Source organism: Phoca vitulina, unplaced genomic scaffold (genome assembly GCF_004348235.1).
Source record: "Phoca vitulina isolate PV1807 unplaced genomic scaffold, GSC_HSeal_1.0 scaffold12, whole genome shotgun sequence".
Taxonomy (NCBI): domain Eukaryota; kingdom Metazoa; phylum Chordata; class Mammalia; order Carnivora; family Phocidae; genus Phoca; species Phoca vitulina.
In genome coordinates this window covers 44966246-44990732 of record NW_022589715.1, presented here as the reverse complement: position 1 = coordinate 44990732, position 24487 = coordinate 44966246, and the positions used below count along the sequence as shown (strand labels likewise).

Here is a 24487-nt window from a genome sequence, read left to right as displayed (position 1 = left end):
AGATAAAAAAATACTATTAATATCACCACACATTTCATCAGAAAAGTATTGGGAAGCTATCAGGCTCACTGTGGTGGATATAAAGTTTACAAAATTAAGATTTTTAGTTGAAAGCTTGAATTTTACCATTGCCAAATAAAGACTGTCAGTTTGTTTTTCTTGAAGTGATGGGCACACTTGGTTCATTAAAAAAAAAAAAAAATGACTGCCAAATAGACATGTCTGAATAACCATAGTTTGTGTCACTTATTCTTTCAAGTAAAAATAGTGTTTCTTGAAGAGGTGAGATCAGCTCTCAACTTAAATAACAGCACCAGTCCTTTTCCATATACTTCCTTGTGTATCTGTATGCTGCAGAAATGCTTTGTGTTCTTCCCATTTCATCCCACAGAATATTAAAAGGAAGTATCCTTGAGGGTTGAAATTTCATAAAAATAATTCTTTATGGTTACATTCAGGAACTTCTTTGGTGAAACTGTTTTATTGTTGCTGTTTTTTTTTCTCTTTTTTACTGTGAGTGAGCGGTGATGGAGAACAAATAAAGTGACCACTAGTCAGGTTTGGTAATACTGCCTTAATTCATGCTAAGGTGCCTTCACTTTTTTTTTTTTTTTTTAAGATTTTATTTATTTGACAGAGACACAGCAAGAGAGGGAACACAGGCAGGGGGAGGGGGACCGGGAGGTAGAGGGGGAGAAGCAGGCTTCCCACTGAGCAGGGAGCACGATATGGGGCTTGATCCCAGGACCCTGGGATCATGACCTGAGCCACCCAGGTGCCCCAATTACTTTTTTTTTTTAATTTTTTTTAAAGTAGGCTCTACACCCAGCATGGAGCCCAACACAGGGCTTGAACTGATGGCCCTGAGATCAGGACCTGAGCTGAGATCAAGAGTCAAATGCTTAGGGCACCTGGGTGGCTCAGTCAGCCTCCGCCTCTTGGTTTCGGCTCAGGTCATGATCTTGGGGTCCTGGGATGGAGCCCTTCATTGGGCTCTGTGCTCAGTGGCGAGTCTGCTTGAGATTGTCTCTCTTCCTCTCCCCCTTCCCCCTCTGGTGCACATGCAGTCTCTCTCTAAGAAATAAAATCTTTAAAAAAAAAAGAAGTTGGAGATTTAACTGATTGAGCCACCCAGGAGCCCCAAGGTGCCTTCACTTTTACTCATCAGTGCTCTGCACTGTAAGCGCAAATGTCAACAAAAAAATTGAGAAGTGAAAAAATAATTTTTATTGTCTTGGTATTATAAAAATATTTTGACCTTGTGAACACATTGAAAGGGTCTCATGGACCCCTGGGGGTTTGCAAGAACTGCTATTCTATTCTTACGGTGATTATATATAGTTTATAACCCACTTTTTGAAAAAGACGTAATGTTTTTAGAACTTTACATTCACAACAAATTTAAGAGAAGGTACAAAGATTTCTCATATACCTCTTGCCCCCATTCATGCATAGTGTCTTCAGTTATCAACATCCCCCACCAGAGAGGTACATTTGCTACAATTGATGAACCTACGTTGACATACCATAAACACCCAAAGTCCATAGTTTGTTATTGCTCTTGGTGTTGTATATACTATGTGTTTATGCAAATTTATAATGACTTGTATCCATCATTACAGTATCATACAGGGTAATTTCATTGTCCTAGAAATCTTCTGTGCTCCTCCTATTCATTCTTTCCTACCACACCAACTCAGGGCAACCATTGATATTTTTATTGTCTCCATAGTTTTACCTTTTTCAGAATGTCCTATAGTTGGAATCAATCATGTAGTATCTAGCTTTTTCAGATTGGCTTATTTTACTTAGTAATATGGTGTTAGGATTCCCTCATATTTTTTTGTGGCTTGATAGCTCATTTCTTTTCAACACTGAATAATATTCCATTGTCTGGATGTGCCAGTTTATTTAATTGTTCACCTACAGAAGCACATCTTGGATGCTGCCAAGTTTTGGCAGTTAGGAATAAAGCTGCTGTGTGGAGGTTTATGTGTGGATGTAAGTTTTCAACTACCAAGGAGAGTGACTACTGGGTTGTATGCTTAGTTTTGTAAGGAACCACCAAAATGTCTTTAAAAGTGACTGTGCCATTTCACATTCCCACAAGCAATGAGTGAGAGTTCCTGTTGCTCCACATCCTTGCCAACATTAGGTGTTATCAGTGTTCTGGATTTTGTCCATTTTAATAGGGATGTAGTGGTATCTCATTTTAATTTGCATTTTCTTGATGACTTATGATGTGGAGCATATTATATGATTATTTGCCATTTATATCTTCTTTGACGAAGTGTCTTTTAAGGTCTTTGGCCCATTATTTAATTGGGTTGTTATGGTTGAGTTTTAAGAATTCTTTGTGTATTTTGGATAACAGCCTATTATCAGATATGTCTTTTGCAACATTTTTTTCCAGCCTGTGTCTTTTCATATTATCCTGATGTTTTTTTGAAAGGAGTTTTAAATTTTAATAAAACCCAGCTTATCAGTTATTTCTTTCATGGATTGTACCTTTGGTGTTGAATCTAAAGTCATTGCCACACTCATGGTCATCTAGATTTTCTTCTATCTTCTAGGAATTTTGTAGTTTTGCATTTTACATTTAGGTCTGATCTATGTTTAGTCATTTTTTTTGAAGTGTGTAAAGTCTATGTCTAGTTTCATGTTTTTTGCATTGGATAGCCAGTTCAGCCATTTGTTGAAGAGACTATCTTTGTGCCATTGTATTGCCTTGGTTTCTGTGTTAAAGATCAGGTTGACTATGTTATGTGGGTCACTTTCTTGGCTCTCTGTTCTGTTCCATTGATGTATTTGTCTGTTCTTTCACCAGGTAACACTGTCTTGATTACTGCAGCTTTCTAGTAAGTCTTGAAGTGGGGTAGTGTCAGTCCTCCAACTTTTTCCTCCTTGAATATGACACTGGCTCTTCTGGGTCTTTTGCCTATAATCCACTTTTGAGAGAGAAATGGGATTTCATTAATAATAACCTCAGAATAATAGGTGTAAACTAGGACTGTCCTGGGTTAACTGGGACATGGAGTCACTTTGTCTATGATTGTCCTATTTCTAGAGCAACTCAAATCTGTTATTTGGTCTTCATGTCACATAGTTTTTTGATGAAACTATCATCAGTCATTGTGGGAGCAAGAAAGGGAAGAATAGGAATTTTGAGAGGTTTGTGATACCTTTCATCTTTGAGCATTCAAACTCCTTCAGATACAACTACATGTCCAGTTCTTGAATTTAGATCTGGTGAAAATTTCAGCAATGCTGTTGGTTCTTGATGTGATTTGAGGAATATTCAATTTGGTTATCAGAGATGGGCATATGTTAATGAGTAGTCACAAAGAATATTGACCAGTCTTTGCACCTCTTGAGTCATGTGACTTGGATATTAAGATTTGTAATGGTTTAAAGCAGGACCAGGAATTGTGAAGTTAGTAACTGCCTTTAATGTAGCAAAGACTTCTTGTTGTATAGGAAAAAAATAGCCTTGTAAATGTTATTATGTAACATTATCTCTTTCTTAATTTACACTTCTTAAATTACATTTGTGGGATTGAATTCTTTCTATATCGTAAAGCTATTGTTTGTGAAATTTAATATTTCTAGAATATATACATGAAGACCAAAATTCTAACACTATTAGTTTAAGTAAAGACATATATTCAGTTAAAACTTAATTGGTTATTGAAACTATCTTGAATATTTTAAAAAGCGTGTTTCAGGCACATATAATGGTATATATAATTTGTGAAAGTATGCAAATGGTGCATTTAGTATCAAAATTAAGTAGGAGCTGCATGAAACTTCACTATAAAACTGTTCAATGCTTTTATTCTGATGACTATAAAGAAACTCTTAAACTCTTATAGCTCTATTTGATTTATATAAGATTAGAGAATTATCCTTTAGGATTTATTGCAAGGTATTTAAAAGAGGAGGATTGTTGCTATTTTTCCTCAAGAAATTCATTTAACTGCTTTGGACAACGTGTTAACAGATTTTTATTTCCTCTCCGGCTATGGCTTCAGCTGTACTAGCTTAAGCTTCGCTCACTTCAGCTAATTAAGACTAATACCCTTGTGTTTCTGCCACACCAGTTCTTTCTAATTTAGCCTTTCTAAAAGAATGCCTGTTAATAAGCAAAGCCATAGATGAACAGAGGATAAAAATAATTTTCTGCTACATTAATCATCAGTCTCTGTAGCTTCACTTCTGTTGTTCTAATGTGGGAAGAATGGTTAGTTTAAAAAAAATATTTGCTCTTCTGAGTGACTTGTTCATGATGGAGCCATTTTAGTGTCCAGCAAATTTTTGGGACAATTTAATGTGGTATGTGAAAAAACACCGTAATAAACATTACATTTAATATTATATGTGCTGCATAAACACGCTAAAACATTCTTTTTTATTAAAAGGCAAAATGATACTATCATAGTCATGTTCAGCTAGGTAAAATGAACCTTGAGGTAAACTTTAAGGTTACATTGATCAACTGAGGTCTTTCTACTTTAGTCACTATTTGTTCTTTACACTTATTTTTTAATGCTTCCCTTTCCAACCATTAGGTCAATGTTTTAGCTGTATTATAAACAAAGAGATAGCATAGAAAATTGGTAGGTAATAAAGAAAAGATATGTGAGGTTGCAACTTTAATGCAGGTTGGGGTGGTCTTTTCCTAGGAATTTGTTCTCGTATTTTTTTTAGTAGTCATACTTGTTTCATGCAAAGACTTGTGGGGACATGTTCTTACTCATTTATTCCTAAAACTGTGTAGTTGTGCTGGCTCAGTTGGCTAAAGTATTGTAAATAACTTTTCATGAAATGAATGAATTGGAAATTCTTTTGAGCCTATAAAATTTAGAATGGTTTATGTTGGGTTACATTCTTTGCTCAATAGTACAGTCTTTGGGAAATGTGCTACTTGAATAAATACTACTTTTTCTCCCCTATCAAAAGTTGTAATGGACATCTGGTGCTACAGTGACTTAATAAAAATAACCTAGGTATTTTCTTACGGATTTGGATTTCTATATATGGTATACTTTGTAACAATGAAATATTTTCTTTTGGTACTTAAAACAGGTTAGTTGTAAAATCTTTATCTGAAGTTTTTGGGGAAAAATATAATTAAATTCATTTATCTCACTTGCAATTAGGAAGTTTAGAATTCACCATGGTCAGACATGTTAGTGATGGAAAACATTTTTTTTTAAATTTTATTTTATGTTAATCACCATACATTACATCATTAGTTTTTGATGTAGTGTTCCATGATTCATTGTTTGTGTATAACACCCAAGCTATACTTAGCAGTTTTATGAAACTGGCAAATTGTAACGAATGTATAATGTTTATTTTGTTTTCTATACAGCATCATTAGTTATTCCTGCTGGTAGACCTCTTCCCAGTTTTACTACAGCAGAACTGGTATGTAGCCTATTTGATATATATTTTTAAGTATATGCCTTACTTTCAGTGAATGGTAGCAGGAGGCTGGGCATAGATGTATTCGTAATCCCCCATTTGAATGAGAAAAGATATAGTAAGGGATGGGGAGACAGGAATAACTTCTAAAACATACATGTTGCAAAAACTGAGGAGTTTCAGAATTGACATTTTCTTTACCAACTTTTCCTGTCTTCCAGAGCAGTTGTTAGCAGTAGTATCTATAAATACTATTGTTAGTATCTACAAGTTCAGGAAATTTCTGAAGTTAAATTCTATGGAGTTTTAATACATGGTATAATGTTATATACTAGGTAGATCCTAAATAGATGATGTTGATACTTTCTGATTTTTTTTTTTAATAAATTGAGCCACATAATAGTTCTTTTTATTTAAGTGGAGTATTTTGGTCATTTTTTATCTTTGTGTTGTAGAGATTTAGAGTATAGGTTTCTCCCCAAAGATTTGGGGCAAAAAATAAAATTACAACTTGTATATAGAAAATTGAGTAGTTTTCAGGTGGGGAAAAATAGCACTTTTCCTCTTTTACCTTTCTCCAGTGGTATATAATCCATTGTTTTTCATCTTCTTTCAGCCCACTTTCTGGGCCAAAAGGTTTGGTGGGCCATTAATTAGCATTTCTTCATTAAAAACAAAACCACACCCCTTACCAGGATTTTTGGAAAGAATGGTGTTGCTTTTGATAGAGGAGACCAATCTGCTGAAAAATACATCTGCCTTTGAAATTCTAGGGACTACTTTTTCTCCTGGTTAAAGAAATAATACACTTCTAAATAGTAAAAACAAATTTATAAAGTAGAAAGTGAAAGAGCCCTGAAATATTGTACCCCAAAGATAACTGTTTTAACTATTTGATGTATATCCATCTAGCATTCTTTTGTGAAAATTACATTAATTTTCAGGGTAAAAGTAGGCTCATTCTCTGTGCTGGTTCTGTAATGTTTTTACTTAGTAATATAGATGGATCCTTTTCACTGCCAGTTATATATTGACCTTACTGGATGTATCAGTTTCATTAACTGATATTTTATTAAGGGACATTTAAATTATTTTTAGTTTTTTTTCCTAATATAATTGATTATACTTGTAGATAAGTTTTTGTGTATTTGTGTGATAATCAGGTAATGAGGATACATTCCTAGAAGTGGAATTTCTGGGTCAAAGATTATGCATGTTTTCAATTGGGTTATATATTATATAATTGCCCTCCAAAAGGATGGTACATACATACTCATATAAGCAGTGGTCTGAGAAAACTGGTTTTTATCACATCCTTACCAACACTGGGTGTTACTAATCAATCTTAGAAATTTTTGTAGGTCTGGTAGGCAAAAACTTTTTTGTCTTTTGACTTAGTATTTGAAAAAATTAAAAACCCTGAGGTTTAATTCTTTTTTTTTTTTTTTTAAAGATTTTATTTATTTATTTGAGAGAGAGAGCACAAGCAGGGGAAGTGGCAGGCAGAGGGAGAGGGAGAAGCAGGCTTCCCAACGAGCAGGGAGTCCAAAGCGGGGCTTGATTCCAGGATCGGGGGATCATGACCTGAGCTTAACCGACTGAGCCACCCAGACACCCCTGAGGTTTAATTATTCTAAAAAAAAAAAAAATTGTACGCTGTTGTATTAACTAATTTAAAGTACCATTAGTGATCAACCTACGGATTAGAGGACTCCTATAAACAGCTGTGGTTCTCGTATCTGACAATTTGAGGATCACGGACTCGGGCAAACCTGTGTAGTGGAGAAGTTATAGGAGTCAGTGTTCATACTGTTTACTAAGACTTTACTGGCTTCATTGTGAATAGCTGTAGAACAGAATTCTTTTTATCCTTAATGAGATGATCTAAATCAAATATTGAAAAGCTGTTTTGTTCAAAGAACTTAGCCCCAATGTTAAATGTCCAACCATTGTCCTGTTGTCCTGAATCAGACTTTTTTTTTAGTCCCTGTGAGATCAGGAAAAAGAGATAAAAGGAAAGCCTTTTTCTAACTTTCTAATTAAATTTCTCATATCTAGAGCACCTCAAACTCTAGTGCAAGCTTCACTTTTCCTGGTTATCCTATCCATGTACCAGCAGGTGTGACACTGCAGACTGCATCTGGTAAGACTATAGTCCCCATTAAGTGCTTTTTTTTTTTTTTTTAGCATTGGTACTGAATGCTGGATGTTAATTTTCATGATTTTTAATAAACTGTATACCAGAAGTTACTGAAGTTACAGGAACTTTTAATACAACTTATTTTAAAAACAATAATAAATGGTGGTTATTCCTGTTGTGGAGGGCAACCTACCATAAAAGACACTGTCCTAGGTCTGTCCTGTAACTTATTCCCATTTCTCTTTCCCAACATTATAAAAGATGCTTTATATATGTTTTTTAAATTCAAATCAGTCATCTAAATTTTGACAAATACAAAATAACATATCTGTGTCCCTGCTAGCTCTAATCCAGAAAGACTAAAGATGACATTGATCAACCTTTGCCTCCTTTCTTCCTGGAGATCGTGTAATAGAATATCCAAGAAGTTTAGAGATTAACCAAACTTTGCTTTTTCGAGTACTTTGTCTTGATTTGAAAGAGAATCCTATCTATTCTTTAGGTTTTTACAACGTTTAAAGCACCTAACTCAGTGCTCAAAAAAATAAATTTCTTCCTCCTCCTTTTTACTGTTGTTTTAAAGGAAAAAAGTGGGGGAGGGGATTTGATAGCTTTTGAAATTACTAAACTCTTTTTGGATAGCATTGTCTTATAGTAGTTACATGGTATCTTAGATCTTAAATTTACGTGAAATACATTCTCCATTATGTTTATTAAAATCCCAATTTGGGTTGGTAACATAGTAATTTATCAGATGATGGGATAGGTCCATGGAGTAAATATTAGTGGCCTATATGTATCTCAAAATGTGCCATATAAGCAATAGTAAGAAAAGGCTAGAGTTCAAGTGAGATGGCTTTCATTGGTAAGAATAGAGTAATACATGTTTATTGTCGAAAACACAATCTGAAGAATAAAATAAGAACTCGTAGAGATAACTATGAGCATATTGATGTGTTTTTGGACAGCCTGTTGTGCCTGAGGGTTTCTTTTTTTTTTTTTAGAGGAAATTAGGTTTCTATCATACTTAAGGTATTGTTTTCTCCTTTTTGAGGTCACCTTTATAAAGTCAATGTACCAATTATGGTGACACAGACTTCTGGAAGAGCAAGTATTCTCCATCCAATTCAGCAAGTATTTCAGCAGCTCGGGCAGCCTTCAATAATCCAGACCAGTGTTCCACGACTGAACCCATGTTCTTTCCACGCGACTGCTGAAAAATCAAAGAGAATAGAAACTGTGCTCCAGCAACCCACAATTCTTCATTCTGGGACAGTGGATAGGAAACATTTAGAAAATGCCACCAGTGATATACTTGCTCCTCCTGGAAATGAGCGTGAAATCATGTCTGAAGCTTTGTTGAGTCAGCCGGAAAGCTCTCAGTATATCCGTCTTCCAGGTGTTGTGTTTCCTCCACAGGTCTCTCAGACAGACATGCACGGGGAGCCAGTGCTCGGTGTTGCAGGCAGCATGACTCAAAATCTGAATGGTGGGCCCCTCTCCACTGGCCGACAGGGGGCCCAGCACCAGCACATGTCTGATACTCAGCTTCGTGTTCTTAAAAATAGGATGTTTGGATGTGGTTCTGTAAAGCAGCCAAGAAATACAGAGGAGCCCAGCAGCCTACCTGTCTCAGAGAAGGTAGTTCTCTGTTGAAGTGAATGGTATTAGGGGACAGACAGTGGTGGGTGATTTGACATCCTGAGGTTTTTTTAAGCTGTAAGGTACTCAGAAGTATAAGTGTTCTGTTCTGTTTTTTCCTTTAGAAGATTATTTATTACTGTTTTTAATATAGCTATCAGTTCTTATAAATGCCCAGCATTTCAAACTTTTAATTTCAGTTAATGAATTAGAAGAGTCTTCAAAGAAAATGGATTTGTTTTAAAGTAATCCATTTTACCTCTCCCTTACATTGTGAGGATGTTTGTTTGTGTATAAATTTAAAAGACCCAGAGATCAATCCTAGTAATTAAATGAAAATAAATGAATATTTTGAGGTAATTCTTAATATGCAAAAGAGGTCCAAAGTATTTTTTTAAAAGTTGCTCTACAGAATTTTCCTAAACTCCCATAAGAAAGTTTTCCCTTATCTTGCTAGTACTTTATTTCTCCCTGCTTGCTGAAATATGAGTTAATGTCTTTTGGAATTCAAACTACTAAAAAATAGCCTCTAATTAACTTTGCGTATTGAAAATAGGTTCGAATTATTAATTTCCAAGGAATTCATAGTGAGGGCAGACAGATTCATGGAGAATTTTGGATGGTAAAATTTAGAAAAAATACTGAATTCTTTTTACATATGTGAAATATGTCTTACAGCTAACTCCATTTATACAGTTTAGTCACATATGCCAACTAATTAAATGTTTATGTGTCTAGCTAATGGTTTAGTGGTCCTCTAGAACTGCTGTACAAACCTGTAGCAGTGGATAGTTAAGTGCTACTTTAACATTTTCCTAGATGGAAGGGGAAGGTACTGGGTACAGTGAAGGGTAATGAATGAAGAAAATGACTGTCAGAAACTGTTGGACCTGTTTTAGAAAGTTTCTGATGTTTGATGAAGCCTGTTCAAAATCTTTTTTTTTTTTTTTAAAGATTTTGTTTATTTATTTGACAGAGAGAGATACACAGCGAGAGAGAGAACACAAGCAGGGGGAGTGGGAGAGGGAGAAGCAGGCTTCCCGCAGAGCAGGGAGCCCGATGCGGGGCTCGATCCCAGGACTCCGGGATCATGACCTGAGCCAAAGGCAGACGCTTAACGACTGAGCCACCCAGGCGCCACCGCCTGTTCAAAATCTTGTAGCAAGTTGAGTTTTGGTATAGAGTATAAAGATTAAAATGTTTTTTGAGTATTTTTTCATTATATTTTCCGCATAATCTATAAAATTTGAGAAATGTAGGCTAAACTCATAATTAGGAAACATTTGTTTTTGAGGTAAAAAATAACTGTGAATTTAAAATAAGTGTGTGTTTTCATCACTTAAAATTTTTGGACGCATTTTTCTCCTGAACTCTGTATGAACTTTGCAGAGTTTTGGTGTGATGATTCAAGGACTTATTCTCCTGTTACTTATGAGATGTCACCTTGTACTTTGTTCTGAAAGGGCAAAATAGATTAGTTAAGGGGGATTAATCAAGAATTGTTTAGGGGATAGTGGTCGCGAACTTAGGTTGAAGCCACAATAGGTTCAAATTCCAGATTGACCATTTACAAACAAGCTATGTAAGGTTACTCTCTGAAATTCAGTTAAAGTCTGTAAACTGGGCATGAAACCAACCTCATAATTTTTAGGATTATCAGAGATGATTTGTATAGAGTTTGTAATAGCTTCTAAGCTTTAGATTAGTGCTATTATGCTTTGTAGGCATGAGATAAATCAGGTAACTTTTCATATAATTCTTTGGTTAGTTTTAAAATAGAGCTATATTTAAAACACAAACATCCAAATAGTCAAAAGTATTTACTTCATAAGGTGTTTTTTTTTATTAATACACAGCAGGGACTTTTCAAATAGTAGTAATCTGATAAAGTTTATGCTGATAAAATTTTCGAAAGAATTATAAATAGGTTTTTTTTTTTTTAAAGTAGCTTTTCAGTAATTCTTATTGCTTAAAGCAAGTTACAATTAAGTACATGTTTACTTGTCCTGTGTAGACTACCAGAGATCTAGTTTCTATGTAGGTTTAACATTCTTACTGTTGCATAAAATATATTCCTGACAATTTTTGATGTGCTCCTATTTTAAAGTATGTATTACTATGTTAGGTTATTCTTATGTGTGGAAATTTTGTTTTATAGTCTTAGAAGGCTACAGAGAACTAGAAACTCAGGTTTTTATTTGAACTCAAAAAGTAGGAGTAGGAGAGAGAGGGGTGTGGTAATGTATCATCTTTAACTATTTTTTATCTCTTGTCTGCCCTCCCCATCATCGTCATTGCCCCACCTCCAAATACTGTCATTTCTGCTGCCTCAACTTTTAATTCTTTACCTGACTGCAACCTCTTAACTTCTTTTTGAGCTCCTCTTTATGTCTCTCTCCTGTTTACAAAGGTTCTGTCCTCAGACCATTTCTCTTCTTACTTGAAGTTTTCTTTGGGCAACCTCATGGATTATTACGGTTTTAAATACCACCTATTTGTTGATGACTAGGTTTCTAACCGTATTACTCCCTTGAGCTTTATTCTCATGTCTATTTGCCTTCTAGACAGTGCTACCTGAATGTCACAGTAATTCACTGGTCCTCTTCAGAGGCACTGCATGGTACCACTGCCCAGCTGGTTTCCCACGCTAAGGACTTACAGTTAACTTTTGGCTCTTTTTCCCTCTTATTCTCCTTATATCATATGCTTTTTAAAAATTATCTTTAAAATTGCTGTAGAGTGTATACAACATACAGTTTATCATTTTAACCATTTTTAGCTGTACTGTTTAGTGGCATTAAGTACGTTCATGGTTGTGCAACCATTACTACTATCCATCTCTAGAACTTTTTCATTGTCCCAAGCCAAATCTCTGTACCCATTGTGTAATAACTTCCCATTACCCCTCCATTCAGCCCCTGCTAACTTGTACTTTCTGTCTCTATGAATTTGATACCTCATAACTGGAATCATAAAATATTTATCCTTCCGTGATTGGCTTATTTCACTTAGAAAAAGATTTTCAAGGTTCATCTAGGTCATAGCATGTGTCAGAATTTCATTCCTTTTTAAGACTAAATCATGTCATTTGATAACTTTATTCATAACTTCAGTGCTAAGTATTTCGGGACTCTCTTCCCTCTTCTCCATCTCCCCTGCCGTTGTCCTCATTGTCTCTCATTTAAGATAATATAATAGTCTCCTAACTAATTTATTAGCCTGTAGTCTGCTTTTTTCACTCCACTCCTCCCAGTCCATCCATTTTAGAAGTTAAAGGCTTAGGCTTCAGGGATCAGAATTATTGATCCCTTCTGCGTCCCTTAATAACTATGTGACTTGGGCAAGTTATTGTCTCCTCACATGTAATAAGGGTAATGGTATCCTCGGTGGAGTCCCCGTGGGAGGATTGCAGGAGATGATCAGGGGGAAGTGCTCAGCAGCACACTACCTAGCACGTGGTAGTGTTTAGAGTGTGTTAGCTGTTATCCCAGGGCTTCTGACGACTACCAGAGATTTACCCAGAATGCAGCCTGCTAAACAGGTCACTGATGGTTATTTACCTGCAAGGTAAAGTTCAAGTTCCTTAATGTGGCATGCAAGGACCTCCATGTTCTTTCTCTGCCAGGGTTTCTTACTTACTTTTTCTTCATTTCTTGCCTACTACTTTATTTTTTTAAATTTTTATTGTTATGTTAATCACCATACATTACATCATTAATTTTTGATGTAGTGTTCCATGATTCATTGTTTGTGTATAACACCCATGCTCCATGCAGAACGTGCTCTCTTTAATACCCATCACCAGGCTAACCCATCCTCCCACCCCCCTCCCCTCTAGAACCCTCAGTTTGTTTTTCAGAGTCCATTGTCTCTCATGGTTTGTCTCCCCCTCCGATGTCCCCCCTTCATTCTTCCCCTCCTGCTATCATCTTCTTCTTTTTTTTTTTTTTTTTTTAACATATATTGTATTATTTGTTTCAGAGGTACAGATCTGTGATTCAACAGTCTTGCACAATTCACAGCGCTCACCATACCACATACCCTCTCCAATGTCTATCACCCAGCCACCCCATCCCTCCCACCCCCCACCACTCCAGCAACCCTCAGTTTGTTTCCTGAGATTAAGAATTCCTCATATCATTGAGATCATATGATACATGTCTTTCTCTGACTTGTTTCGCTCAGCATAACACCCTCCAGTTCCATCCATGTCGTTGCAAATCATTTTTGCCTACTACTTTAGTGGGAATGCAAAACTGTGAGTGCTTCTCCGTTAACCTTGGCGTATCCTCCTCTCTATTGCTTTTGTTATTCCCTCTGCTTGGTGCCTGAATCTTCTCCTCCCATCCTCCCCATCCTCCTCTCTGGCTAGTTGCTTCTTAGCCACTTAATACTTCCTCCAGAGATTTTACTTCAGTGCCTCTCTACCCCCCCCCCCCCCGCCCTTCATTTTTGGACTGGCTATATCTCTTCTGTGTTATCATTGTACCTTAAGCATGTGTGTGTCATAATGTAGTTAAAAGATACATTAAAGTGTCCTGTTTGCATTGAGAGGTACATTTTATTAATCTTTGTATACATAGCGCCTAAGAATGTATACACATTCATGTATACTAGAATATACTGTGCCCAAGGTGGGGCTTGAACTCATGACTCTTGAGATCAGGAGTTACATGCTCTACCATCTGAGCCAGCCAGGCATCCCTAAAATGTAAGCTTTTAAAGAAAAAGATCTATGATTAATTACTTGGCTCAGTAGTTCTCAATCCTGGCTAAGTATTACAGTCATTGGGGCATTAGGGGCGCCTGGGTGGCTCAGTCCGTTGGGTGTCTGCCTTCTGCTCAGGTTGTGATCCTAAGGTCCTGGGATTGAGCTGAGCGCCACCCCCCCCCCCCCCCCCCCGCCTTGGGCTCCCTGCTCGGTGGGGAGTCTGCTTCTCCTACTTGCTCTGCCCCTACCCACACTTGTGCTCTCTTTCTCTCACTCTCTCAAATAAATAAAATCAGTGGGGCATTAAAAAGTTCCAGTCTACCCCCAAGAGATTTAGATCTAATTAGTCTGGAATAGGGTCCACTCATTAGTGTTAAAGAGCTTTCTGAGGTACTTGTAATAACGTAGTTAAGATTAGGAACCACTGACTTAGATCAATGTATGAATGAAAAATGGATGGAGTGAGGGAGTAAGAGAATATATAACTTCAAGAGCTTTAATTTTTCTTTCAAATCCATTCTGATACTCCTCTAAAAGATCAGTCATATCAATAGTAAGTTGAATTCAGAATTCAGTTAACTGAGCAAATATTTTTTGAGTCACTGTGTGTCGCTCCTAAATCAAAGATTTTTAAACCAGATGTGATATTTTTCTTTATAGGAAAAAAGCCAATTTAACAAAATACTTCTTTGTGTTTGTCAAAATAAGGTACATTTCATGCCAGATAAGAATGGAGTGACATGAGATGCAATTGTACATGATCAGGTAATAGGTAACCATTATTGCCACTCATTATGTTATGGTAAATATCTGGATTAAATTTCTGTTAGGAATGCAGATGTACGATGCCATTATGATTATAGGCAATTCAATTTTACATAGTTTAGTTAGAAAATGTGAAAAGGGTGTTATAGCTTAGGTTTCTCTTATATTTATCCCCACATATAGGTGTGAAGTTCTGTTAGTCCTCACTAGCCATTGGAAAAACGCCGTTCTTTAATTAAAAGAAAGCTTAAATTGAAAGGATTGGAAACTGGATTTGGCAAACAAAACTTTATCTTGAAGCCTCCTATGTGTTTGCTTATTGTATTACCGAAACACAGAAGCCATATACAATTGAAGAGACCTTCGTGAAGCTGAGAATCTTGGAAATTACTGAGCTGCCGTGTCTTAGAGCAGAGAAAGAAAGCTGAAGTAGTGCCTCTGTCAGATGACGTCATCTGCACTAGATGGCATTTCTTCACATTCAGCTGGAATTCATAGAAGAATCAGCAGTAACTTTCCTTTAACATTGAACAGGATGAAAATATGAATGCTTCTCGGAAGCTAGCATTTGATTTTAATCATCATTTGTATGTTGGCACCATCAAAAAAGTTGCTATGTTGTGAAACTTTTTATTATTTTTTCTTAGCAAAACTTGGTACTGTCTATAGTGATGGAGCTTCTGAGATGGTTGGCAACAAATGGTTTTGCCGCTTCAGGAAAGAGAACATTGCTATCTATTTCAGCACATGGCATACATTAATGCTAAGACACAGCCAATAATTCTAAAAGAAGTCTCATCGGCTGCCATGAAACTCAGATACATTAGAGCAAAAGTACTGAATTATTGCCTTTTCCAAGACATTTGTCAAAAAATGTGGGCAAAATGTTAAGTTCTTCTTCATGCAGAATTTTTCTTTTCAAAGGACAATGCTTGAAGTTCTTAATTGATTGTTGGGGAGACATTGATTATTTTTGAGAGAATGAAAACCCCCTTGTAAGAATTTGACAGGGAGAAGTCCATTGATACAACATGTAGTGGATATCTGGCCATATGAAAGACTTAAATCTTCGTATTCATGATCCTGTGGAATCAGTTTTGGATGTTGCTGCAAACCTGCTGGCTATTTTGGTCAAATTACCATCTTAGAAGAAGATTGGAGTCGGATAAGCATATGAACTTACCAGTGCTTGGTGGAAGTGCTTCTGAAGAAGTTGAGAACAACAAAACTCTTGTAGTTACTGATATTAAATTTGTATTTGTAATCTTACTCCTGTCCCAAAGTAAACAGGACTTTACTGATTTAAGATAAGATGATGCTACATGAATTTAATCAGAAGAGTCCTGGAATCTTCAATATTCCTTAATAAGCTCAAATTTTTCTTGCAAAGTACTGTGGGAGCTCTGATTAATTTTGCAACAAAACATCTTTTGGGTTGAGGTTTTCAGTACTTGCCACTATTATTTATTTTTTTAAAGATTTTATTTATTTGAGAGAGTGCGAGAGAGCACAAGCAGGGAGAGAGGCAGGCAGAGGGAGAAGCAGGCTTCTTGCTCGCTGAGCAAGGAGCCCTTTGTGGGACTCCATCCCAGGACCCTGGGATCATGACCTGAGCTGAAGGCAGGTGCTTAACCAACTGAGCCACCCAGGCATCCCTGCTTCTCACTATTAAAACCAAGAGCCAATTTCAACCTGTGGTTTAGGCCTAGGACTAACCTAATCATAATTTATATCACATTTATTGAGGTGGAATTTACATATGATGAAGTTCATGCTTTTTTAGGTACACAGTTTTTAGGTGTACAGTATGAATTTTGACAAACACTTGCAGTTATATAACCAGTACCAAGCTGAGATACATAACATTTCTGTTACCCCAAAGAGGTTCCTCATGCCCCTTTGTAGTCAATATCCTCCCTCTGCCTCCATTCCCTGTTAGTCACTCACTGATCTGTTTTCTTTTGGTATAGGCTTGCCTATTCCAGAATGTCAAACAACTGGAATAATACAACATGTAACTTTGTGGTTCATCCATGTCGTTGCATGTATCAGTAGTCTATTGTACCACAGTTTGTTTATTCATTCACCATTTGGACATGTGGATTCTTTCCAGTTTTTGGCATTTGTGAATAAAGCTCCTAAAAACATTTGTGTGCAGTTCTTTTGTTGTTTTTTGGTGTGGACGCAGATTTTCTTTTCTTTTGAGTAAAAATACCTAGGAATGGGATTTCTAGGCCATATGATACATGAATGCTTATAAGAAACCACCACACATTTCCAAAGCGATCATATTTCCACCAGCAAAGTATGGTATAATTTTTCATTTTTCCTAGCAATGTATAAGATTTACAGCTACTTGACATTCTTGATACTTTCATACTGTTTTCTGGAGAAGAGAAGTTTGTGCTTTTGATGAAGTCTACTTATTTTTGCCTTTTGATTTCTGTTTATATATATTAGCTAACCAAAGGTTGCAGAGATCTCATGCATCAAAAAATTTTTTATAGGTTTTACATTTGGGGCTGTGATCCATGCTGGATTAATTTTTGTATATAGTAAAAGGTTAGGTTCTTTGTTCTTTGCATGTGAATGTTCATTTGTTTTAGTATCACTTATGGAAAATACTAGCCTATCTCCACTGAGTTGTCTAAAGCTCATTGAGTGTCTGAAGCACTTCACCTTCAAAGAAAATAAGTTACCATATGTGTGTGGGTTTATTTCTGGACTTTCACAGTTTGATGAATTCATGTGTCTATCTTTTCAGTCATACCACACTGTCTTAATTGTGGTAGCTTTATCGTGTATCTGGATATCATAGAGTACAAGTCTCTCAACTTTGTTCTTTTTCAAAGTTGTTTTGGTTATTCTAATTCTTTTGCTTTTCCATATAAATGTGATAATGCGTTTGTCAATTAAAAAAAACTGCTAGGACATTGATTTGAGTTGTGTTGGATCCATAGATCAAGGGGAGAATTGACATCATCACAATAATGAGTTTTCCAATTCATAGATATGACACGTTTTCTGTTTAGATCTTTAACTTTTCTCATTAATGCCTTGTAGTTCTCAACATACACGGAATGCACGTGTTATTTTTTATCTAAGTATTTTATGGTTTTGGGTGCAATAGTACTAAATAGTACCACAAGATAGTACTAAATAGTACCAAAAGATAGTACTAAAAAGTACTAAATAGTACTAAAAGACACTATAAAGAACAACTTTATTCATATTTTATGCTTCATTTGCATTACTTATAAAAATATATTTTCAAAGATAGTGTTATTGAGAAAAAAAATTTCCATGGTTCTTTACATACATTGTAAATTTCAAAAGGTTGTGCCAGTTTTCCTGCTACCAGCACTCTGTATCACTGTATTTTATTACATACTTGACAGTTCATTATCACCATTGGTTTTGTCCTATTTTTTCTATTATGGTAAAACTTTACCATTTTAACCCTTTTTAACTGCACAGTTAGGTGGCAGTAAGTGCATTCACATTGCTGTGCAACTATGACCACCATCCATTTTCAGAACATTTTAGCTTTCCCAAATTGAAACTCTATGCCTGCTGAATAACTCCCCATCCTTCTCTCACCCCATCCCTGGCAGCCACCATTCTGTTTTCTATCTCTATGAATTTGACTATTTCAGATACCCCATAGAAGAGGAATCAGATAGTATTTGTCCTTTTGTATCCCTTGTCACTTAGTATAATGTCTTCCGTGTTTATTCGTGTTGAGGCATGTATCAGAACTTCCTTTTTAAGGTTAAATACTACTCTGTGTAATGTACATACCATATTTTATTTATCCATTCATCTGTCCATGGGCATTTGGTTTGCTTATACCCTTTGGCAATTTTGACTAATGCTACTGTAAATTTGGGTGTACAAATATTTCAAGTCTCTGCTTTCAGTTATTTGGGGGGGGTATATAGCCAAATGTGGAATTGCTGGATCATATGGTAATTCTATTTAAACTTTCTAAGGAACTACCGTACTATTTTTCCATAGCAGCTGTACCATTTTACTTCCCACCAGTGCACAAGGGTTCCAATTTCTCCACAGGTTCACTAGCACTTGTTAGTTCCTGTTGTTTTATTCCTTTGATAATTGCCATCCTAATGGGTGTGAGGTGGTATCTTATTGTGGTTTTGATTTGCATTTCCCTAATTGTTAGTAATACTGACTATTTTTTTAATGTGCTTACTGGCTATTTGTTTATCTTCTTTGGAGAAATGTCTATTCAAGTCCTTTGTATGTTTTTAAATCAAGTTTTTTTTTTGTTGTTGTAGGATTTCTTATATATTTTGGATATTAACTCCATATATGGCTTGTAAACATTTTCATTTTGTGGGTTGCCTTTTCACTCTGTTGGTAATGTCCCTTGATAGATAAAGATGTTTAATTTTTGATGAAGGCCATTTTATCTATCCCCCGCCCCACCCCCTTTTTTTTTTGCCTGTGCTTTTGGTATCTTTTTTAAGGAATAATTCTCAAATCCAAAGTCATGAAGATTTTCCCCTATGATTTTTTCTAAGAGTTTTATAGTTTTAGTTCTTAGGTTTAAATCTTTAATCCATTTTGAATTAATTTTTGTATATGGTGTAAGGTAAAGGTCCAACTTCATTCTTTTGCATGTGTTCCCACTGCCATTTGTTGAAAAGACTGCCCTTTCCTCATTGAATGGTCTTGTCATCTTGACAAAAATCATTTGACCATATAATGTGAGGATTTGTTTCTGGGCTCTTTATGCTATTCCACTGGTTTGTTGTCTGTCTGTATGCCAACACCACACTGTTTTGACTACTCTAGTTTTGTAGTAAGTTTTAAAATCATGATGTGTTAGACCTCCAACTTACATCTTCTTTTTCAAGATTGTTTTGGTTATTCAGGGTCCCTTAAGATTCAATATGAATTTTAAGATGGATATTCTATTTCTACAAAAGAAATAGGGAGGGTGCCTGGGGGGCTCAGTTGGTTAAGCGTCTGCTTTCAGCTCAGGTCATGATCCCGGGGTCCTGGGATCGAGTCCCACATTGGGCTCCTTGCTCAGCAGGAGCCTGCTTCTCCCTCTGCCTCTGCCCCTGCTTGTATTCTCTGTCTGTCTCTCTCTTTCTCTCTCCCTCTCAAATAAATAACATCTTAAAAAAAAAAAAAGAAATAGGGATTTGGGTTTTGATAGGGATTGTAATGAATTGTGTAGATGGCTTTGGGTGGCATTAGCAATATTAACCTTTTTTTAAATTTAATTTTATTATGTTATGTTAATCACCATACATTACATCATTAGTTTTTGTTGTAGTGTTCCATGATTCATCGTTTGCATATAACAAACACCCAGTGCTCCATTTGCAATATTAACTCTTTTAAATTCATGAACACAGAATGTCTTCCCATTTATTTCTGGCTTCTTTAATTTCTCTCAGGAAAGTTTTATAGTTTTCAGTGAGCAAGTCTTTGGACTCCTTGGTTATGTTTACTCCTAAGTATTTTGTTCTACTTGATGGAATATTAAATGGAGTTGTTTTCTGCATTTTTTTCAGGTTGTTAATCATTCGTGTATAGAAATGCAACTGATAATTGTGTGTTAACTCTTGTCTTTTGCAATTTTGCTGAATTCATTCATTAGTTCTGACATTTTTATGTGTGTGGAATCTTCTGGGTTTTGTACATGTATGAGATAGTATTTTATGCAAATAGATAATATTACTTCTTTTCCAGTTTGGATGCCATTTATCTATCTATCTATCTTGACTAATTGCCTTAGCTAGGACCTACAGTACATTGTTGAATAGGAGTGGCAAGAGTGGTCACCTTGCCTTGTTCCTGATCTTAAAGGAAAAGCTTTGAGTTTTTCACCACTGAGTATGCTGTTAGCTGAGGGCTTCTCATAGATGGCCTTTATTATAGTGAAGAAGTTCCTTCTAGTCCTAGTTGGAGTGTTTTTTAAAAATCATGAAATGAGGGGCGCCTGGGTGGCTCAGTTGGTTAAGCGACTGCCTTCGGCTCAGGTCATGGTCCTGGAGTCCCGGGATCGAGTCCTGCATCAGGCTCCCTGCTTAGCAGGGAGTCTGCTTCCCCCTCTGACCTTCATGATCTCGCTCTCTATCTCATTCTCTCTCTCAGGTAAATAGATAAAATCTTAAAAAAAATAAAAATCATGAAATTGTGTTGAATTTTGTCAGATGCTTTTTCTGCATCAATTCAGGTGACTGTGTATCCCCCTTCATTATGTTAATAGGTTTTATTACATTGATTTTTCATATGTTGAATCATCCCTGCATCCCAGGAATAAGTCCCACTTGGTCATGATGTGTGATCTTTTTAATGTGCTGTTGAATTCTGTTTGTGTTAGTATTTTGTTTAGGATTTTTGAGGATTGGTGTTAATTCTTCTTTAAATGTTTGGTAGAATTCTCCAGTGGGGCCATCTGGTTCTGGGCATTTCTTTGTTGAGAGATTTTTGATGACTAATTCTATCTCCTTATAGATCTATTCAGATTTTCTATTCATGATCCATTCTTGGTAAGTTGTGTGTTTTTAGAAATTTGTCTGATTTAGGTTATCCAATTTGTTGATATACAGTTCATAGTATTCTCTCATAGTATTCTCTCATAATTATTTTTATGTAAAATCAGTAGTAAAGATTCATTTCGATTTTAGTTGAGTCATAGTTTTTTCTTAATCAGTGTAGCCAAAAGCTTATCAATTTTGCTGATTTATTTTGAAGAACCAACTCTTAGTTTTGTTGATCTTTTTTTTAAAATTATGTTGTTGATTTTTCTCTATTGATTTTTTTCCCTATTCTTTACTTTATCTCTGCCCTAATTGTTATTATTTCCTTCCTTACACTAGCTTTGGGCTTTGTTCTTCTTTTTCTAGTTCCTTATAGTGTAAATTTAGATTATTAATTTGAGATCTTTTCTTTTTTAATGTGAACATTTATAGCTATAAATCTCATTCTTACACTGGTTTTGCTGTATCCCATAAGTTTTGGTATGTTGTATTTTCATTTTTATTTGTCTTAAGATACTATCTTTTCATAAAAGATTTTTTGTTTTTGTTTTGTTTTTCAAGTTTTTATTTAAATTCCAGTTAACATAAAATGTAATACTAGTTTCAGGTGTAGAATTTAAGTAATTCATCTCTTACATACAGCACCCAGTGCTCATCACAGCAAGTGTCCTCCTTAATACCCATCATCCATTTAACCCATCCCCCTGCCCACCTCCCCTCCAGCAACCCTCAGTGTGTTTCCTATAGTTAAAAGTCTGTTTTCTGGTTTGCCTCTATTTTTTTCTACCCCCCCAACCCATGTTCATCTGTTTTGTTTCTTAAATTCCACATATGAGTGAAATCATATGGTATTTCTCTTTCTCTGACTTATTTTGCTTAGCATAATCTCTCTAGTTCCAGTCATGTCATTGCACATAGCAAGATTTCATTCTTTTGAATGGCTGAGTAATATTCCAGTGGATATATGTATATGTGGATAAAGAAGACCCATTCATCAGGTGATGGACATTTGGGCTCTTTCCATAATTTGGCTATTGTTGATAATTCTGCTATAAACATTGGGGTGCATGTGTCCCTTGAAGTCAGTATTTTTGTATTCTTTGGGTAAATACCTAGTAGTGTAATTGCTGGATCGTGGGGTAGTTCTATTTTTACCTTTTCAAGGAATCTCCATACTGTTTTCCAGTGGCTGCACCAGTTTACATTCCTATCAACAGTGTAAGAGTGTTCCCCTTTCTCTGCATCCTCACCAACACCTGTTGTTGTTAATTTTAGCCATTCTAACAGGTGTGAGATGATATCTCATTGTAGTTTTGATTTGTATTTCCCTGAAGAATGATATTGGGCATCTTTTCCTATGTTGGTTAGCCATCTGTATGTCTTCTTTGGAAAAATGTCCATGTCTGCCCATTTTTTAACGGGATTATTTGGTTTTTGGGTATTGAGTTTTATAAGTTCTTTAAAGATTTTGGGATACTGACCCATTATCAGATACATCATTTGCAAGTATCTTCTCCCATTCTGTAGGTTGCCTTTTAGCTTTGTTGATTGTTTCCTTCACTGGGCAGAAGATTTTTATTTTGATGAAGTCCCAATAGTTTATTTTTGCTTCAGGAGACATATCTAATATGAAGTTGGTATGGCTGATGTCAAAGAGGTTACTGCCTGTGTTCTGCTCTAGGATATTGATGGTTTCCTGTCTCACATTTAGGTCTTTCATCCATTTTGAATTTATTTTTGTGTATGGTGTAAGAAAGTGGTCCAGTTTCATTCTTTCGCGTGTTGCTGTGCAGTTTTCCCAATGCCATTTGTTGAAGAGACTGTCTTTTTTTTCCCATTGGATATTCTTTCCTGCTTTGTTGAAAATTAGTTGACCACCACATTAATAAAAGAAAGGATAAGAACCATATGATCCTCTCAATATATGCAGAAAAAGCATTTGACAAAGTACAATATCCATTCATGATAAAAATCCTCAACAAAGTAGGGATAGAGGGAACATACCTCAACATAATAAAGGGCATATACGAAAAACCCACAGCTAATATCATCCTCACTGGGGAAAAACTGAGAACTTTGCCTCTGTTGTCAGGAATAAGACAGGAATGTCTACTCTCACCACTGTTATTTAACGTAGTACTGGAAGTTTTGGCCTCAGCAATCAGACAAAAAGAAAAGGAATCCAAATCAGCAATGAAGTCAGTTTCACTATTTGCGGATGACATGATATCCTATACAGAAAACCCAAAAGACCACCAGAAAATTGCTAGAACGGATACATGAATTCAGCAAAGTTGTAGGATACAAAATCAACATGCAGAAATCTGTTGCATTTCTATACACCAATAATGAAGCAGCAGAAAGAGAAATCATGGAATCAGTTCCATTTACAATTGCACCAAAAACCATAAGATACCGAGGAATAGACCTAAACAAAGAGGTAAGAGATCTGTACTCTGAAAACTATAAAACACTTATAAAAGAAATTGAAGATGACACAAAGAAATGGAAACACATTCCAAGCTCATGGATTGGGAGGACAAATATTGTTAAAATGTATATACTACCCAAAGCAATCTACACATTTAATGCAATCCCTATCAAAATGTCACCAGCATTTTTTACAGAGCTAGAACAATTCTAAAATTTGCATGGAACCTCACAAGACCCTGAATAGCCAAAACAGTCTTGAAGAAGAAAAGTAAAGCTGGAGGCATTGCAATTCTGGACTTCAAGTTATATTAGAAAGTTGTGGTGATCAAGACAGTATGGTGCTGCCACCAAAATAGACACATAGATCAATGGAACAGAATAGAAAACCCAGAAATAAACCCACAACTATATGATCAAAATTGATTTTTTTTTGATTTTTAAAAATTTCTTCTTTGACCCATTCATTTTTTGAGTCTGTAGTTTAATTTCCACATCTTGTGTGTTTTCCTCCATTTTGATCAGAAAAGATATCTTGTGTGATTTCAGTCTTTTTAAATATTAATATTTGTTTTGTGGCCTAACATATGGTCTTTCCTAGAGAATGTTCTGTGTACACTTGAGAATAATGTGTATCCTGCTATTGTTGGATGGCATATTTGTATATGTCTGTGTATGTGTTTTTATATGTCTGTTCAGTATTATATTGAATATAATATTCAAGTTCTTTATTTCCTTATTGATATTTTATCTGGTTCTATTCATTATTGAAAATGGGGTATTGAAGTTTCATACCATTATCGTAAAGCTACCTATTTCTCAAATTCTGTCAATGTTCTGTGTGCACTTGAG

The 24487-nt window shown here is 35.7% G+C and overlaps 1 protein-coding gene across 2 annotated transcripts in view; it reads left to right on the top strand.

Moving 5' to 3' along the window:
• The window catches only part of STON1 (stonin 1), a 114469-nt gene that overhangs the window by 70437 nt on the left and 19545 nt on the right, over positions 1–24487 (top strand). For both annotated transcript variants that reach the window (XM_032411012.1, XM_032411011.1), the window contains 3 exons: positions 5375–5430; positions 7486–7570; positions 8622–9208. In XM_032411012.1, the coding sequence (XP_032266903.1) occupies positions 5375–5430; positions 7486–7570; positions 8622–9208 (728 nt within the window). The remainder of the gene's footprint in view (positions 1–5374; positions 5431–7485; positions 7571–8621; positions 9209–24487) is intronic.